The sequence below is a fragment of the Maniola jurtina genome, chromosome Z (assembly GCF_905333055.1).
Source record: "Maniola jurtina chromosome Z, ilManJurt1.1, whole genome shotgun sequence".
NCBI lineage: Eukaryota > Metazoa > Arthropoda > Insecta > Lepidoptera > Nymphalidae > Maniola > Maniola jurtina.
Genome location: NC_060058.1, coordinates 14,647,642 through 14,666,941, shown reverse-complemented (window position 1 = coordinate 14,666,941; position 19,300 = coordinate 14,647,642). Strand labels below are relative to the sequence as shown.

General features: G+C 37.7%; 1 protein-coding gene and 1 long non-coding RNA gene across 3 annotated transcripts in view; one reads left to right on the top strand and one right to left on the bottom strand.

Moving 5' to 3' along the window:
* LOC123880250 (neprilysin-2) overlaps positions 1 to 18,383 on the top strand; it is an 82,020-nt gene extending 63,637 nt beyond the window's left edge. For both annotated transcript variants that reach the window (XM_045928270.1, XM_045928269.1), the window contains 10 exons: positions 1,387 to 1,472; positions 2,981 to 3,086; positions 3,566 to 3,750; positions 4,575 to 4,664; positions 5,616 to 5,766; positions 12,874 to 13,042; positions 14,098 to 14,216; positions 14,728 to 14,859; positions 14,950 to 15,090; positions 16,000 to 18,383. In XM_045928270.1, coding sequence (XP_045784226.1) covers positions 1,387 to 1,472; positions 2,981 to 3,086; positions 3,566 to 3,750; positions 4,575 to 4,664; positions 5,616 to 5,766; positions 12,874 to 13,042; positions 14,098 to 14,216; positions 14,728 to 14,859; positions 14,950 to 15,090; positions 16,000 to 16,200 — 1,380 coding nt within the window. In that variant the 3' untranslated portion in view covers positions 16,201 to 18,383. The remainder of the gene's footprint in view (positions 1 to 1,386; positions 1,473 to 2,980; positions 3,087 to 3,565; positions 3,751 to 4,574; positions 4,665 to 5,615; positions 5,767 to 12,873; positions 13,043 to 14,097; positions 14,217 to 14,727; positions 14,860 to 14,949; positions 15,091 to 15,999) is intronic.
* Positions 7,260 to 11,765, bottom strand: LOC123880285. The gene is made up of 3 exons (XR_006799197.1): positions 11,509 to 11,765; positions 8,995 to 9,120; positions 7,260 to 7,459 (listed from the first exon to the last, which is right to left on the bottom strand). It is a non-coding gene; the product is annotated as an uncharacterized LOC123880285 (long non-coding RNA).
* Positions 18,384 to 19,300: the final 917 nt, after the last annotated feature.

Below are 19,300 nucleotides of genomic sequence, written 5' to 3'. Positions count from 1 at the left end.
TATCAATTTTTACGATCACCCGTGCTATCCCGCACTGGATAAGCGCGGGGGCTGTGCGGGGCGTTCCCACCCCGGTTGCCATCTCGACCTGTCGCGTACCTAACCTAACTTTATATCTTTTACGATGGTGGGTACTGAACCTTTCGTGTGCGGGTCCGACTCGCACTTCACTGATTTTTTTATATGAAAACATACACTCAGGACACTACTGATGCAGCTGTTGCTATTGATGTCACTCGCATTAACTCTGATTGTGATGGTTAGTATTTTACCCTAAGGTGAGATCTATAGAGCACATTCTGACTTTAGTTCGATTTAAAAAGCGAGACAGAGGTATATCTCTTACATTAATCTGTCTCGTTTTAACTCAATCTTAAGTCTGAGTAAAGTCAAAGTGGGCTCTACAGATTAAGTTCTCAGCCTTAACCTCTAGCTCTTTATACGATTCAACGTGCGTCGTGATTTGTGTTTCTTTCACCAGTGTGTAGCAACATGTAGCTGCCATAATTCGCTCAATGCCACCCGAAATAAATATCAATGTAACGACTTCAGGCGTTTAGTGAATACATGAAACGAAATAATATCGTACTGATTTTCAGTCTGTTTGGGCGACCGCACACTGTTGACAAAACCTGCTCTTATTTTTCATGCTTCCTAATTTAAAAAAAATAAATTGAACGCGACAGACGCGCCGCTGTTTAGGTACTATTACAATGTATGACGTCGGGCGCACCCGTTTGATGTGAGGGCCATACATTTTCATAGTTCAGTATTGTCAGGTCAGCTACGGCGCGTCCGTTGCGCGCGCCTGTTACTTCGGCTGCGACCCATGGAACTGCACCAGCGATTGGGCCCATTGACTCCGTACCACCAGATATACTGCCTGCCATTGTCTGGTAAAGGGCCCATTGATTCCATACCACCCGATATACGGCCTGTCTTAATATATTGTCTGGTAGGTAAAAGTTCAGCGCGCCAAGGTTTCGGCAGATTGGTTAAATTACGGTAGTGACGGCCGTCAATTGATGTGGATTGCAATAAATGTGGCCCACAACTCTAATTTTTAGGGTTCCGTACACGACGGGTGCCAACGGGACCCTATTATTAAGCGTCCGTTGTCCATCCATCCGTCCGTCATTCCGTCTCTCTGTCAACGGACTGAATCTCGTAAATCGTAATAGATAGAGAGTTTTTTTTATAGTTTATTTAGAGTTTTAGTATATTGTTAAAACAACTTAAATATCAAAATGGACGCCATGACAATCCAATCTTTTTTCTTATTTAAATAATATTTAAGTCATTTCCATTAGGTACAGTTTTTGATCCTCTAACGCGCCACTACACACGGGCTTTTGGAGTCAAATTGATTCGTTTGTGTACTTCCAGATATCCTTGCCATTAGAAAAACGTCGTAACGCAACGAGCCTCTACAATCCGATGACGATTCGTGAGCTGCAGCAGAAGTTCCCTAGGTATTTATTTGCCCCTAGCTGAGACATTTAAGCTGAGATCTATAGAAGGCACTTTGATTTTGCTCAGCCTTAAGATTGAGTTAAAACGAGACAGATTTATGTAAGAGATATACCTGTCTCGTTCTAACTCTGTCTTAAGTCTAAGCAAAGTTCGAGTCCGCTCTATAGGTAGATCATGACTCATTATCATCCTCATCAATCATGACTATTTCTACTTGTGTGGACATGACCAACCGCTACAAGATGCGACTGCATACTCAATCCTTACCGTACTGGGCAAGCTCGGCGGACTATGGCCTAAACCGTTTTCATTCTAAGAGGAGACTCGTGCTCAGTAGTATGCCGGTGATGGATTGATCATGATGACGACGGTAATGATCCATGCATAGATATGGATCCATGTCATTCCGGTCGAATTTAAGCCTCTGTGGCTAATTTTCATATAGATTAACCATAATACCATCGCGGAAAATATTGTAGTGCAAAAAATGTGTACGCATACACAGATGCACTTTCTATTCCCTTCCTTACTCTTATAGACGATGGGTCAGCAATTTGACATGACTTGAGGGAGATCAACAGCTTTACGTGCTCTCCACAGGTTTAAGAGGGCTCTCTTCGTCACTCGTTTCATACAATCGTAGTTCCAATTTCATTTGAATACTAAGCAACCAAAGTCCATGAAATTTTGCATACATATTCTAGAAACTAATATCTATGTCTGTGGTTTTCCAGATTTCTGTTAAAATATTCGGTTTCAAAGTTACGCGGTCTTAAAAAATTTCATACAAATCTTTGAGAACCTGTAATTTTAAAACTACATATTTTTAGAAAAATCTAAAACACCACAGACACAGATATTAGTTTCTAGAATATGTCTGCAAAATTTCATGGACTTTGGTTGCTTAATATTCAAATGAAATTGGAACTACGATTGTATGAAAAGAGTGACGGAGAGAGCCCTGTTAACGTCAGAAGTTTTTTAGAGTTCTGTACCTCTCAATAGGAAAAACGGAACACTTATAGGATCACTTTGTTGTCTGTCTGTCAGTCTGTCTGTACATCTGTTGTGTCTGTCAAGAAAACCTATAGGGTACTTCCCGTTGACCTAGAATCATGAGTTTTAGCAGGTAGATAGGTCTTATAGCATTATAACACAAGTAAAGAAAAAATCCGAAAACCGTGAATTTGTGATTACGTCACAAAATAAAAGTGAACATAATACATAATAAGTATAATGAATATTTCCAACTTTCAAAGTAAGATAACTATACCAAGTGGGGTATTCCATGAAAGGGCTTTATTTGTACATTATATAACAGATTTTTATTTATTTTCATGCATAAAATTTTTAGATTTATCGTATTAAATATTGGATAAAATACCTGAATACGGAACCCTCGGTACGCGAATCTGACGCGCACGTGGCCGATTTTTTATGTGACATCAAAATTCAAACTTATTTATTGTTTTGTGTAGCATTTTTAACTATTACTTTTCGTTTGTAGGATCCCCTGGCTGACTTACATCAACCGCCTCCTGGCTCCACACATCCAAGTTGGTCTGGACGAAATCGCCATAGTCAACGTTCCTAAATACATGACCGACCTCGAGGTTTGTAAGCCTGGTCTCCCATTGACTATAGTTTATTTCTAGTAGTTCTGTTGACAGAACTTCTATAACTGTTGCCTGAGCTATCGCTTCTTTTCTGTAGATAAATTCTAAGCGTTAGATACATTGCACAGAAATTCCGTTACCGATCGTCCGCAGCGTAATGCCACAGAATTCGATTTTGTTACATGATACTAAATTATGCCCGCGTCTGCGTGATTATGTATATTTAGGTTGTTTAAAATCCATGGAAACTTTTTATTTCCATGGATAAACAAATATTTTTGTGCATAAGTTTTTGATTTATCGTGGAAAATGTTGGAAAAATACCCGAGTACGGAACCCTCACTGCGCGAGTCTCACTCGCACCTAGTCGGTTTTTTGCTGGTTGTTCTTGGTAGGAAGGAATAGCATATTGGTACCAACCAATGGTATATTAAAATCTTTTTCTATTGCTTATGTTACTTTTTTTTCTACAACAGGAACTTCTTGAAAATACACCCAAGCGTGTACAAGCCAACTACGTTATGTGGCGTGTGGCAGGCGCTTCCGTGTCTTACTTGACGGAGGATTTGCGGCGGCGGCAACTGGCCTATGTGACAGCACTCTCTGGAAAGACTGAGCGCGAGAGCCGGTGGAAGGAATGCGCTGACACTGCTAGCGTGAGGTAATTTTTACGGTGCCGTACCACAAAAGGAAATACGGAACCCTTATAAGATCACTTTGTTGTCTGTCTGTCTGTCCGTCCGTCGTATCTGTCAAGAAAACCTATAGGGTACTGCCCCTGTACCTAGAATCATGAAATTTGGCAGGTAGGTAGGCACAAGTAAAAGAATAAATCCGAAAACCGTGAATTTGTGGTTACATCATTCAAAAAAAAAATGTGTTTAAATTTTCAAAGTACCTATACCAAGTGGGGTATCATATGAAAGGGCTTAGCATTCTAAAACAGATTTTTATTTAATGTTATGCATATTTTTGATTTAAATATCGTAAAAAATGACAAAAAAAAACCTGAGTACGGAATTCTCGGTGCGTGAGTCCGACTCGCACTTGGCCGTTTTTTTATCTTTATTTAAAAATATGTAAACATATTAGCCATGTTAATCATGACTAATGTTCCCCTTTCCCTTCCAACTAAGCGTCAAGCTCGCGCTAGGAGTAGGTACGACAATAGTGCAACAGCTGGGGTTTGAACCTGTAGGGTAAAATCCAGCGACCTTTCGGTTCAGTCCGCTCCTTAACCTTTGAGCTATCGAGGCTCTATATAGGAGGATTAGTATTACAATTTGGTTCGATTTCATAAAACAAAAGCTGATTTAAGAAAGCAATTAAAATTGTTTTAGAAAGACGTGTTTCTGTAAAGTACTAATTGATGCCCGGCGTACATTTACTTACTAAACTATAATTTTAACTCGTCTTTATCTGTTTAAGGTATGGCGTAAGGTTTAATTATAAATCATACTTAATTTTCTTTTCTTTTATGTTTAGCATGTCTATCGCCGTGGGAGCCCTCTACATCAGGAAATATTTCAACGAAAATTCTAAGGCCAACGCGTTAGAAATGGTTAACGATATTAGGTGAGTTAACACAACCTCTAACATTAATTTCGGGTTATCGGGGGGTCCAAACTTCGATCCCAGGTAGGCATAGAGCCATACAAGGCATTTTTAGTAATTAGATACCCCTTGCTTTAAAGGTGAAAGAAAACATTGTCAGGAAGCCTACACGCCTGAGTTCTAGATACCTCAATAAAAAACATACTCAATGTTACATTGAGTATGTTTTTTATTGAGTATTTGTGAAGTCTGCCAATCCGCACTTAGCGTGATAGACTATCGCCAAATCTTTCTCACTCTAAGAGGAGATTCGTTAAAATAAAACCCTTCTCACTCTGGAAGTAGACCCGTGTTCTGCGGGTGAGCCCCGATGGGGTGTTCATGGTGATGATAATATAAAATTGGTTTCTCAGATACGGCTCTAGCTATTTTGATGAAATTTTGTACTTAGATAATATTTTAATCAACTCTAAATAGGCAGAGCAACGCTGGTTGCCTGGGTGCTTTGTTATATATCGTATACAGGACGCTAGCAAAAACTTAGCGTTATTATTATACTACCTGAACATAATCCAATGACAATAACTTTAATTAATAAATTGCCTTATTTTGTAGTTTTAGCGATTTAGTATTTTTCAAACCCGCAACGTATAGCGTGCAAAATTCGAGTCAATGCCCCACTTACGACACGGCGTTGACTCCGAGTAGCTTACTTACGCAACGTTCGTTGACCTCTAGGTGTCTGTCAGATGTTTTATTTGCAATATATCTATCTATTGTGAACTTTTAAAAAATACAGAACTCTTTAATGTATTTTTTGGAGTATCTTATCAGTAACCATCAGTATTATTACCAATCTTCGTTTTTGCTAGCGTTTTAGTTACACGCTGTATACCTAAGCCTTATAATACTAGTATATCGTAGGAATATTTTTTGTTGAGTTGATATTAGGTATAATCTATTATTTCGCAGGCAACAATTCCGCAAAACGCTCACTGAAGTGGACTGGATGGACGAGATGACGCGCAAGGAAGCGCTTGAAAAGGCAGACGCGATGGCTTCTCACATCGCCTACCCGAATGAAATGCTCGACAATGAAAAACTGACAAAATTCTACGCTGGGGTAAGCCGTAAGATTTGTATACAGTACGACAAGGATCTTGCTTGGCACTTGAATGACATCAGGGGGACGTAGTGGTAGAACAAAAGCTGCAAGCAATATAGAATCTCCTCTATTTTAGGGAATATATTGAGAATGTCAATGTTGAAAATTGAGTAAGTTTTATCTAATTTTAACTGAATGAGAAAGCCGTTCCTGTTTCCACATAGGGGAAAAAACCGGCCAAGTGTGAGTCAGACTCGCGCACCGAGTGTTCCGTACTCGGATAATTTTTCACGATAAATCAATTATTCACAAAAATAAATAAAAATCTGTTTAAGAATATACAGGTAAAGCCCTATCATATATTATGAAAGCCAACTTGGTATAGTTATCTTACTTTGAAAGTTGAAACACATTTTAATTTTTTTTATTGATGTAACTACAAATTCACGGTTTTCGGATTTATTTCTTTATTTGTGCTATAAGACCTACCTACATGCCAAATTTCATGATACTAGGTCAACGGGAAGTACCCTATAGGTTTTCTTGACAGACACGACGGACGGACGGACGGATTGACGGACGGACAGACAACAAAGTGATCCTATAAGGGTTAAGTTTTTCCTTTTGAGGTACGGAACCCTAAAAATCACAAAAACCATTGTCAAAAGCCAAACAGGCTATGGACTTGCAACCTATGCTCAAATACTATACTCACCTAGTGCTAAAAATATAGCTATACAGCAGCACATCTATGCTATATTTATTAACCCCAAAAAGAGGGGTATTATAAGTTTGACGTGTGTGTCTGTGGCATCGTAGCTCCTAAACTAATGAACCGATTTTAATTTAGTTTTTTTTTTGTATGAAAGGTGGCTTGATCGAGTGTTCTTAGCTACAATCCAAGAAAATTGGTTCAGCCGTTTGAAAGTTATCAGCTCTTTTCTAGTTACTGTAACCTGCACTTGTCGGGGGTGTTATAAATTTTTAATTTACACTTGTTCTCGGGATATATCGTGAAGTAATGTATATATGGAATGGCTATAATATAAAAAAAAAAAACAGTTTTTGTTTTATTGTTTATTTTTCAAATAACTTTGTTACAAGCATTTTATTTTTAATACTTTTAACAGACGAGAGGTTAAGTGCCAAAGCACGTGTTCGTTGTGCATTATTGAGACTTTGTATAACTTCCTTTTTATTTTCACATCTTTGCGGTTCATAACTTCCTCAAAACTTCAGTAATTGCTCCATGCCATGGCAATTTTAGTTTAAGTGCCAAACACGTGTTCGTTGTGCATTATTGAGACTTTGTATAACTTCCTTTTTATTTTCACATCTTTGCGGTTCATAACTTCCTCAAAACTTCAGTAATTGCTCCATGCCATGGCAATTTTAGTTTAAGTGCCAAACACGTGTTCGTTGTGCATTATTGAGACTTTGTATAACTTCCTTTTTATTTTCACATCTTTGCGGTTCGGGGGACGACTGTCGCTCGCGTCCGTAGGATTTACCATCTTATCCTAAGACCCACCCTACACGTGTCCCCTGGGTGGTGCCAAACGAGCCGACAACGCCGAGCAACAGGCGGCGGTCAAATAACCTGTACCCGGGCTCCCACAAGCCCTGAGGAACTAAATCCCCTCAGCATAATGTGCAGAAGATTGACTCAAAATTGATTCGTCCATAAGTAATCGTGGTGGCTGGTGAAAAGCTGAAACAAATAAAAATAATGTTGCATCCTTGCTATCATGTTGCATGACTTGTAGCTTCGGGTTATTAAAATTCCGGTTTGATGATTGGTTCGTTATGGGTTTTGGATTTGGGTGAACTAGAGAGTTAAAATTAGTTGCATCCTGGCTATCTTTGTGCATGACTTGTAACGTTGGTGTGTCAAAATTCCTGTTTGATGTTTGGTTTGTCATGGGGTTTGGACTGGGGTAAACTGGGATGGAATTATAATTAGTTCCATCCGTGTAATCCCTGCGGCCAGAATACGGTCGTTCTACCCTATTTTCGAATTCGGAGTGCGAACTATGCAACGGATAGTTGGTTTGCGCCAAATAATCCTTGAATTGATTCTGTTTTAGCTTCTCTTCCAAGTCTTCGAGTTTCTATATCAGAGAGGTGAGAATTAAAATTAAATTCTAGCTATTACCTACACTAGTTCTTGAATTTATCAAAATCTTTTCTGAAAAATTATCAAAAAAATTGAATCCGCCACGCTCGAGTTTCTATTTAGCACTTATTAAGCCTAGTTGTCTTATTTGAAAAGCACAAAATTTTAAACAATTTTTGCTGGAACAAAAATACTGGCCCCGAAAATCACGTAAAGTCGAGCAAAAATATTAGTAAGTACTTAGGTATGTTTATTTCAACGGGCCATTGAAAAATTATTGCTTGATTCTTTTACCCTCGAATTCAATTTCTGCTTAAAAGCGGCCTTACGTGTCTTGACTTTACCAACTATTAAATAATTTTATCACTCTAGTATATTATATCAACGAAGTGTAGCGTTTACTGACCTGCCTGCTGCATGTAGAAAAGCAAGTGTGCGTTGGCGTTTACTTTTGTTTTTCAATTTTTTGTACTTTCGAACGCATTACAATTACAAATATCGTCTGTGCATAACTCATCTTGATATGCGTCAATATTGGCGTTAGCTTCAAGTTGTGTGACTTTTAAACACTCCTCTGTATCTTTTCTTTATATACCAATACCGGTCTGTTAATCTACTCAAATGGTAAAATGGTGTATCTCACCTTGATATGCGTCAATATTGACGCCAGTTCTCGAAGCCTGCATCCTGAGCTACTCCTGAAGTTTCGTGACCTTTTAAACACTCCTCTGTATCTTCTCTTTATATTATACCAATACCAGTCTGTTAATCTACTCAAATGGTAAAATGGTGTATCTCACCTTGATATGCGTCAATATAGACGCGAGTTCTCGAAGCCTGCATTCTGAGCTACTCCTGAAGTTGCGTGACCTTTGAAACACTCCTCTGTATCTTCTCTTTATATACCAATACCAGTCCGTTAATCTACTCAAATCGTAAAATGGTGTATCTCACCTTGATATGCGTCAATATTGACGCCAGTTCTCGAAGCGTCAATATTGACGCCAGTTCTCCTGCATCCTGAGCTACTCCTGAAGTTGCGTGACCTTTAAAACACTCCCCTGTATCTTCTCTTTGTATTCCAATACCAGTCCGTTAATCTACTCAAATGGTAAAATGGTGTATCTCACCTTACGATATGTGTCAATATTGACGTCATATGTCGCAGCCTGCATCCTGAGCTGCTCTTGAAGTTGCGTGATTTCTACAGCATTCCTCTGCATACTCTCTTCGTATTCTAACACCACAACGTTCATCTTTGAAACAAAATAGAGATTAAGTAAAAATTCAAAATTCAAAATATTTTTATTCAATTAGACTTTTACAAGTTCTTTTGTATCGTCAAAAGCATCTACCACTGGTTCAGAATGCCTTTCCCTTCGAGAAGAACCAGCAAGAAACTCAGCGGTTGCTCTTTTCAAAGATTTGATATACAATATTATGCCATGTATACAAGCAATTGAAGTCCCGCGCATTGCTGGAGTAGTATTTATTAAGATGTTTTAAAGGAGAATGCCCATGGACAGTACTCTCACAAGAAGCATTGTACCTTAAATTTTTTATTCATTTATTAAAGCTAAAATAAAAACATAATTTCTCACTAAGTTTCATGAATATTTGTTTTGGGATTGTTTTTTTCGTAAATAAAAGTGCTTTTAAACTTCCGGCTGTTATGTAAGCCATTATTGTAGTTAGTTTTAACTTTTAATTTTTATCCCCTTCAGGAAAGGCAAAGGTCGTAGACCATGCAGCCTGGAAAGAAGCCATTATTGTAGTTATTTACTGATTGCCATTCATTTGTCACAAAAGTACTGAGAAGGGATGTTCATTTTTAAAAATGATATTATTGTTTGTTATATCGATTATATAGGTCTACGACATCGATTTTTTTTTAATTTGAGTTTTGTTACTCTGAATTGTTTATTATTATTTTTAGAGCCTATTTTTACTGTGAATAATCTTTATTTTTACCGCATTTATGATTTTTTAACCTTCTCAAATGCGGAGTAATAAATAACACGTTTTAATGTAGGTACTTATATAATTCGAAGAAAAATAGTCGATGGAAGTCGAATCGATTTATCTTTATCGGCAAGAGTACATAGCCCCAGTCTATAATGTCTATGTTCGAGATGCCTAGCGATATATGTATGCATAGACGCCATATTTTTTTTTTTTTTTTTTAAAGAATATTAGCCATGTTAAATGACTAATATTTCCCTTTCCTCTCCAACTAAGCGTCAGGCTTGTGCTAGGAGTAGGTACGACAATAGTGCAACGGGCGGGGTTTGAACCGTCGACCTGTCGGTTTTCAGTCCACTCCTTTACCGGTTGAGCTATTGAGGCTCTTTTTGGTTTGTTTACATTCTATTTAGTATGTTTTTATTTCGGTTTGTGTATGTTACGCGCCGAGTTGAGTAGCTGTAGGACTTTGCTCATAGCAGAGTGAATTATCCAGTAGAGTGGTAACTAGCCACAGCCAAAGCCTCCCACTAGATGTATTATCTGGTCTCATAAAGCTAGGCATCTAACCATTATCATTATCAACCGCTAGACGTCCACAGCTGGACATAGGTCTCTTGTAAGGACTTCCACAGACCACGGCCTTGCGCCGCCTGAATCCAGTCGCTTCTTGCGACTCGTTGCCTTTCCACCTAGTGAGGGCTCTTTCAACGCTGCGCTTTCTGCTACGAGGTAGTGATGCCAACACTTTTGGGACCCAAACGCCTATCGTTTTTTCGAAATATGTGCCCTGCAAATTGCCAGTTCCTGTATCCAATACGAGTGAAATATTATTTCCTAATTACTATCCAATCATTCATACTAATTATTACTACAGAACATGTAGAGTTCTGTCATCGGTGTTAATCGTGTAAAGGTCAGCGATGTACCTATACGTGAACGGGTACTAGGTAGGTAAGTATTCGTAAAATAAAAGACTATATTTTTCTTTCTCTGCTATCAGTCGAATACCTACTCGAATATTTTGTTTAAAAAAAATCTAAAATTGACTGTTTTATTAAGCCTATAAAGATCCTGTCTTACTTTTTAGCTGGACCTAACCTCAAAATATTGTAATTTTTTATGGTTAATATTTCTGAAATGCGGAAACCGTTTTCACTAATTTTTTCTACAAATATTCTGATGATGTCATTGAACAGATAGAACTTGATTTGATGGTGCTACAAAAATCTTGAAGACAGTACATTACAGTACAGGGAAAGCCTCTTTGACTTGCCTGCAGTCAGTTGCGCTTGCCCATAATCGGGAATGCTCTTTAAGTGTTAGTTCATGCAACCAAGTTTTATACTCACTGAAGGGTATGGGTACAATAGGCTGTGGCCCTGTCACCTTCAGCGTCGTAGCCTTGCGTGCTAATGCGTCCGCTGCCTCGTTTCCCTGGTCCCCATCATGTCCTTTGACCCACCGTAGGGTGATGTCATTCGACATGGCGAGTGTTTCCAGAGCCTTATGGCAGTCTTGTATGAGTTCGGAGGTTGTCGAGAATTTAGCCAAAGCTTTGAGAACAGCTTGGCTATCTGAGTTAATGTTAATCTTAAAGTTTTTTACCTGTCGATTTGCCATTGCTATGGCTGCGGTTGTAATGCCTACACACTCTGCTTGGTAGACAGAGTTGTCCTTACCGAGTATTTTCATGTTTAGTTCTTGGCAGTAGGCTCCTGCTCCTGTGCCGGTTTTTGTTTTGGATCCATCGGTGTACACTTCTATTGCATCTCGTGAACTAGAAACCACGCCACGAATCAAAAACATTCAGAAAATACATACACACATTGACAATTTGACAGACAAAGTACAACAAACCACAAACTACAGAATGGAGGACTTCGTCTGTGTTGGCGTTTGCTGGCGCGCATGTTGTGGAGTGGCCAGTTTTTGTGTTAGTTGGTGTTTTTTGGTGGTGGAACTGACTGCGAAGCGCTCTAAAGGGGCGCTGCGTGTATGTCGGCGGGTGCCGGCACAGACGAAGTCCATTCTTATACATAGTTTCACTAACTTGAAAATAACTACAAACTTGACATTGGCTTATCTGAATAAAGCCAGACGAGAGAAAAAAAAAATCTTCAGAACATCTTCAGAACGTTTTGCGCCATCTATTGAACGATCAAGTAAAAAATACCTATAATTGTATTTTTACTGTCTGTAAGTAAGATGGCGCTTGTTGATTTTTTTAAATAAGTGGTTTTATAGCTCTGGGTTCTAGCTTTTTTGCAACCTGAGAGCCATGAGAGGTAGTCATGATAGGTAGTTATTTAAGATAATACATTATATACATCGAAGATAGGTATCCATATCTAATCAAAGCTTTATATACCAGAAAACCATGGATAAGTACGTACCATATACTAATGACGGGCCTGCCCGCGAAATTCAAATTTAAGTTGGTTTTCCGCAATTTGTAAACTAATACTAAGAAATTAATTCTAGTATCGACTATTCATAGTCGATACTAGAATTAATTTCTTCTTATTAATTATTAATTATTAATTTTTATTAAATAATAATTTAAACTGGACCCTTTCAAGTAAAGATTTTTATATGAACCTGTCAGGATGACACTTCCATTGTCGCATCTTTGTCGCATATAAAATACCATAAGCCTACGTTCTCGTATTAGTTTACAAATTAAATTTGAATTTCGCGGGCAAGCCCGTCGCTTCCACCTTAAAGGTGCCCACGCACCACAACTGCAATGCAGCGGAACTGCGCGTCGCGTGAGCGCCCCGCACGATATTCTCTCCAGCCGCGCCGCGCGGCAATGACGTACGCGCGTCGCGCCTGGATAGAATATCGTGCGGGTCGCTGACGCGACGCGCAGTTCCGCTGCAGTGCAGTTGTGGTGCGTGGGCACCTTTAGTAGTTTACTTTTTTTTCTTCGTTTATAAATATATCCTGAGAGCAAGCTAATTTATAAAAGTGACAAAACTCATTCACACAGAGTATGTTTTCATTCAATATTCATGATATTCATTTCTTGTATTTTCAAACAGCTGGAGATGTCATCTGACAAGCTTATGGAGTCTGTCTTGAATCTCACCCTCTTTGGAACTGAATACCTGTTCAGTAGACTCCGTGAGCCAGTCAACAAAACCGACTGGGTGACCCACGGCCGTCCCGCCATCGTGAACGCCTTCTACTCCTCTATTGAAAACAGCATACGTGAGTAAAATTATATACGTCATAAGCTGACATGGAAACCGTGATAGCCCAGTGGTTAGGACATCCGCCTCCTATTCGGGAGGTCGGGGTTCGATTTCGGGCACACACCATTAACTTTTCGTAGTTATGTAGTTTTAAGAAATTAAATACCTACCACTCTTTTTAACGGTAAAGGAAAACATCGCGAGGAAACCTGCATAGCTGAGAGTTCTTCATAATGTTCTCAAAGGTCTATGAAGTCTGCCAATCCGTACTTGACCAGCGCGCTTCTCATACTGAGATGAGACGGAATTATACATTTTATACAATATATAAGACTATTACTGACCGAACGAGGTCTCCAAGTCTACTTGTGTGAAATTGCACTTGTCCGTCTGTCCGTCAGTCACAGCTTTGTAACTTCTGAATTACTGATCGTTATTTCCTTCAAAAAACATATTATGTAAACTAGTAGCCTTCAGCCGAAAATTGCAGAAAAATTATAAAAACCCTTTATTTCAGGGGAGCTTTAAATAGAGATTGAATTCGACGATACATATTAGAAACTGAAACTTGTGTATAATTTCAGTGCTATCCTGCACTTGAACAACAAATTAAACACCTGACGTAGGTATATTGCCGGCCTCAATGGGAATCAGTATTTTCACAATAGTGAAGTGAACTTCTTGCATTATTGCTCTCAGTATTTTAACAGTCCGCCAGGTCTTAGTTTGGGGAGATTATTTAATAAAAAAAACCAGCCAAGTGCGAATCAGACTCGCGCACTGAGGGTTCCGTACTCAGGTATTTTTTCGACATTTTGCACGATAAATCAAAAACTATTATGCATGACAATAATTAAAAATCTGTTTTAGAATGTACAGGTAAAGCCTTTTTATATGATACCCCTCTTGGTATAGTTATCTTACTTTGGAAATTTGGAAGACAGACAGACAACAGGGTTCCGTTTTTCCTTTTGAGGTATGGAACCCTAAAAATAAAAATTATTATACATACAATATTAATAAATAATAAAATTAATATTAATAATGTTTTTACCTTTAATTTGTGAACAGAATTTCCAGCCGGTATCCTGCAAGGAGCATTTTTCTCAGCGCAACGTCCAGCTTACATGAACTATGGCGCCATAGGTTTTGTTATCGGTCACGAAATCACTCATGGCTTCGATGATCAGGTATTTTTAGCCTAAGTTATTTTTTTTAGCCTAAGTATAGTACAATAGATTGTTATCTAGGTTTTTTGCTATAGAAGTAGGTATTTTTTCTTTGTGACATTAGTAGTTAGGTATTTAACCTGAGAGTACATCAAAGTTATGTTTGTTTTTTTTTACTGAAATTTCTAACTAATACTTCCTGTTTCTTTGTCGTAGTATCTGTATATTATATGTGACTAAATAGCTAAACATTTTTCTTTTAAATACAAGCTGCGGTTACCTGTAAGTGGTTCTACATCCTCACATGAAAACAGCATGTTATAATAATACCTATCTAATCATACCTACTTAATCCACTTGCTGTTGTGAACTCAAGTAATACCTATTTACTCAATTGCTAGATAATAATTTTGCATGTTGTACATAATAATATATTCGTTGCTTTAAACTTTAAGGCTTCTTATAGCAAATATACCGGCCAGGTAAACCAAAAAATAAGCTTTGATAAATAAATGTATTTAATTATTTACAGGGTCGTCAATTCGATAAAAATGGTAATCTGATTGACTGGTGGCAAGAAATGACTAAACAAAAGTATTTGGAGAAAGCCAAATGTATCATTGATCAATACTCTAACTACACTGTGAAGGAAGTGAACATGAAGGTAAGAAATATAATAGGTACCTAGTTATGCGAATTGTAAAGTATACCTCGCCAATCAATCGTCTTCAACTTTTCCTAATCTTTTTTCAAGCTTAACGGCGTCAATACTCAAGGAGAAAATATTGCTGACAACGGTGGAATCAAGGAAGCTTATTATGCTTATCAAGCTTGGACGCAGCGCCACGGTGAAGAGGCTCGACTACCAGGTCTCGAAAAATACACTCCTAGACAGGTAATACGCACGTAAAACGAGAAGCAATAGTGTCTCTTTTAACTATGTTACTTTTTAGTTTTATAGAAAATACTGATGTGCGACACATTGGCTTAGTGGTTTCAAAGTCTATAACGGACATAGAAATATTTTTTGTGCTTTAAATACCAATCAGGATTTCTCTATTTTATTTGAACTATGATAAAATAATAAATAAAATAAATAATGGTTTTTTCGCTGGAATGTGGGTACAAGTAGGTCTTACAATTAGTTCTGATTAAACTTATGTGCCAAAATAAATTCTATACTTACTAGGTAGATACGACATCGAAAATAAAATTACTTATGAATTCCCATTAATTTCAGTGAACTCATACATACTTATTAACAACAAGTGTAAATTAAAAATTTATAACACCCCCGACAAGTGAAGGCTAGAGTAAGTAGAAAAAAGCTGATAACTTTCAAACGGCTGAACCGATTTTCTTGGATGATAGCTAAGAACACTCGATCAAGCCACCTTTCAAACAAAAAAAAACTAAATTAAAATCGGTTCATTCGTTTAGGCGCTGCGATGCCACAGACAGATACACAGATACACACGTCAAACTTATAACACCCCTCTTTTTGGGTCGGGGGTTAAAAATCTGCTCTTTATTGGTCCTTTGACAAAGGCTGACGTTGTCGCCTCTCCAATTTAACACCGGAATGGAATTCATACTTAGTCAAGGTAGGGACATCTTTAGAGGATCTTTAGGATTCAAATGACATATACATTTGCATATACACAACCTTAATGCATTGCATAAAGGTTGAATATAACACATATCGTTTGAATCGTCGTCTAAAGAAGCCCCTATCTTGACTATGAATTCTAGTAAAGTGCGTTGCCCGTCGGTTTATGGTGACTTTAAAAAATATTTTTTACAGCTATTCTGGATGAGCGCAGCGAACACATGGTGCTCGGTGTACCGCAATGAAGCCATCAAACTCCGGATCACGACCGGCTTCCACGCGCCAGGCCGATTCCGCGTCGTCGGCCCCGTGTCCAACATGGAAGAATTCGCTTCCGACTTCAAATGCCCCGTCGGTTCTCCGATGAACCCGGTCAAGAAATGCAAAGTGTGGTAAACTCCTCGCAAGAGCCCAGGAAACGCTCTCTCTCGGCCCAAAGCAAACGGACCTGTCGACCGACGATCAGTTAATTGTTTACTTAATCTTTTTCGCACTATTGAAGCCGTTTCCTTCACACTGCGACGTTCTTGCTCCAGTAACGTCAGCGGGTCCGGGCACAATTAGATGTGATGTTGGATGTTCTATGTCATATTTTGATGTTTAGACATGATCGATAATAATAGTTATGTAAAAACTTGTTCTTCGCAAAGCTCTTTGATCGATCAATAAATATTTAGTAAAAATGAATTTTCTTGAACATGTTTACATTAAGTACCTACCTATTATTGATGTCGCCCGAGTTTTATAACTCACTATTTTACATGCATTTTAAGTAGAAGTTAATTAATATCAAAGTAATTAATCCCAACTCCGCATTGGTGAGATATTTAGACTTACCACTAAGATTGTTGCTTGAAGTCAATTGTTTAAATTATTTACCTTATATTACTTACTTACCTTCTTCAATCTCTGCTCCTATTTGCTCTTACTTATATCCTATATCTCTCATCATCCGAATTAAAATTATTAGCTTAAACCCTCTTTAGAAATCTTTCATGTCTTATACGTCTGGTTTTAAAATTAATTTACGATTTCACTTAATTTATTATAATAGCGCAAGCGAATGGTCCCACCCACCATTCTTTAATGTTATCAACGTTGCATTGCCTGATAAGTTTTCTAATGTATACCCTGACCCAATATTAAGAACCTGCAGCGGAGTGGAAAAAACTAAAGTCGTATTGGTTTTTAATTAAATGCAGTGAACTGATGATATTTTGTTGTCTTCTAGTAGTTCTGTTCTCTTAATCGATGAACCAATTCTACTTCTCTATTTTACACAGTAGCACAATTTTTTATTGTAACACATACACACTTGCGTACGTATAGTTTTTATAAAACACGAACACATGTATATGTACCTACCCAAATTCAAGACACATGATTGTGTTCATCAGTTAAAGGCGTGAGTGGGATGGAAACTCCTTACAAAGTCAGTTATTAACCAGACGGTTCATGCGAATTTTGATTATATACCTATCCTTATTGATTATATACCTATCAGATCCTCAATCCTCACCTCTTCGTACCTACAGTCATTTATCAGTCAGTGATTCATATCTTTTCCTTTAGTCACAACATAGCACTATTTAAAAAAAAAAACTAGCAAGAAACTGTAGTTTACTTCGTTTAATTAAAAATCATTAATGCTTTTAATTAACATAAAATCGTAGTTTTATCAGGCATAGTATAAAATTATATCTGTCACCGAGAAAAAAGGTAACCAGTGATCGATTCCGCAATCTGCTAGTAGCTAGCGATATCACGAAATCCTGGAAGTAGCCGAATATCCAAATTGATTTTACTATATTCTCTTCGTGGAATGAAGAAAGTGGAAGATAATAAGCCCTCTCGAAATCAATTCCTGGCTACGGTTATGATTTGATACCATAAAGGCGGAATTACAAGTTAAATGTACTAATTTGAGGTTAACGTGTAAAGATTTTATACATTTGTTGTACAAAATGAAGAAAGAGCTTTTTCTTTAAACACTAACTTATCTTCGACATGAAATTCGCTCTCTCTGTTGAAAGAGAATACTAACTTCATTCCACGGATAGGGTATAAAAAAATAATCTAGTGAAATGTTAAAATATTGAACTTTTTTTAGTAAGGCGCTCCGCCCACTCAGACTTTTACAGACCCGATAATCGGGCCACCGACTTTTATCCTAGATTTTTTTGTTAAACTTTTTATAGGACGTGTGCGCAATATTACAACCTGTGTTCCGTTTTTACCGACAAAAAATCGGTCTCCGAATGTCGGAGATGAGCGTCAAACTGAGGTACTAAGTTGGAGGCTTCTTTCGGAATTTCGTTATATCCCTAGGAAATTCGCCAAATCACTGAAACTGCCTTTTCCCTGTGACATATCCACAAAATGCCAATCAGTATTTATTTATTTGAATGAATTTTACTAAAGAAAACTGTTATGAAAACTTATACCTACTTTGAAACCTGGATTTCTTTATAAACAGTGATAATTTAATTTTGCTTTAAGGACTTAGTTAAGAAACAATTTTGGATAAGATCTTATTGTTGTAAACATTGGATAACCAATACAAAGATGATTTTTATGGACTGTATTGTATTATTTAACCTAACTACACAGGCTCCAACCTAGAGTTCAGAAATTACTTCGCAAGTTAAATTAATATCCAAGAACATATAGTACGCGACAAGTCGAAATGGCAATCGGGGTGGGGACGCCCTGTACGGCCGCACAGCCACCGCACTAACCCGGTGCTGGTTAGCGCGGACGACGTGAGAGTTTACGGGGCGTCCCTCGCCTCATATGCCTATTGCCATCTCGACCTGTCGCGTACTACAAGATGAATGTTCAACGGTGAAGGAAACTGGATGCCTAAAGGTGGGTACTGACCGACGTTACAGAGCGTAATGTAACACAGCGAGCATTGATGCAGCAGAAAACAACGCTAATATGCGAGTTTTGTAACACGTTATATTACGCCCTGTAACGTCGGTACCCAGTTCTCCATAATTTTCGCAAAACCATAATATGAAGTCTGCCAATCCACACAGCATGGTGGACTATTGCCGAACCCTTCTCAACCCGAGAGGAAATCCGTTCTCAGTAGTGAATCCCTGATAGGTTGATGATGATAAAGGAATTATAAAAGAAAAACATGTGAATAGTTCAATATAATCGTTTTATTGTTTCCAAAATATTATATTAGGATAAAATCGGACATTTGTTAGATTAATCTTGATTTGCATACATTCATTATCAAACATGACTGGTTATAAAATTTGTGATACAAAACAGTTTGTTACAAAAACAGAAAGTATTGAAAATTACTACTTTATTCAAATAATAATAAAATCCAAAATTACATTTTATATACAGTATAATGAAAAAGAACATGATTACAGAAAATTTTGAGTATTCTTTCATGACAAAAATACTTCAGCTTGCTTTATTTTGCAGCAAATTATTTTGGGAACACTTATCTATTATAACACACTGACTAAAAAAA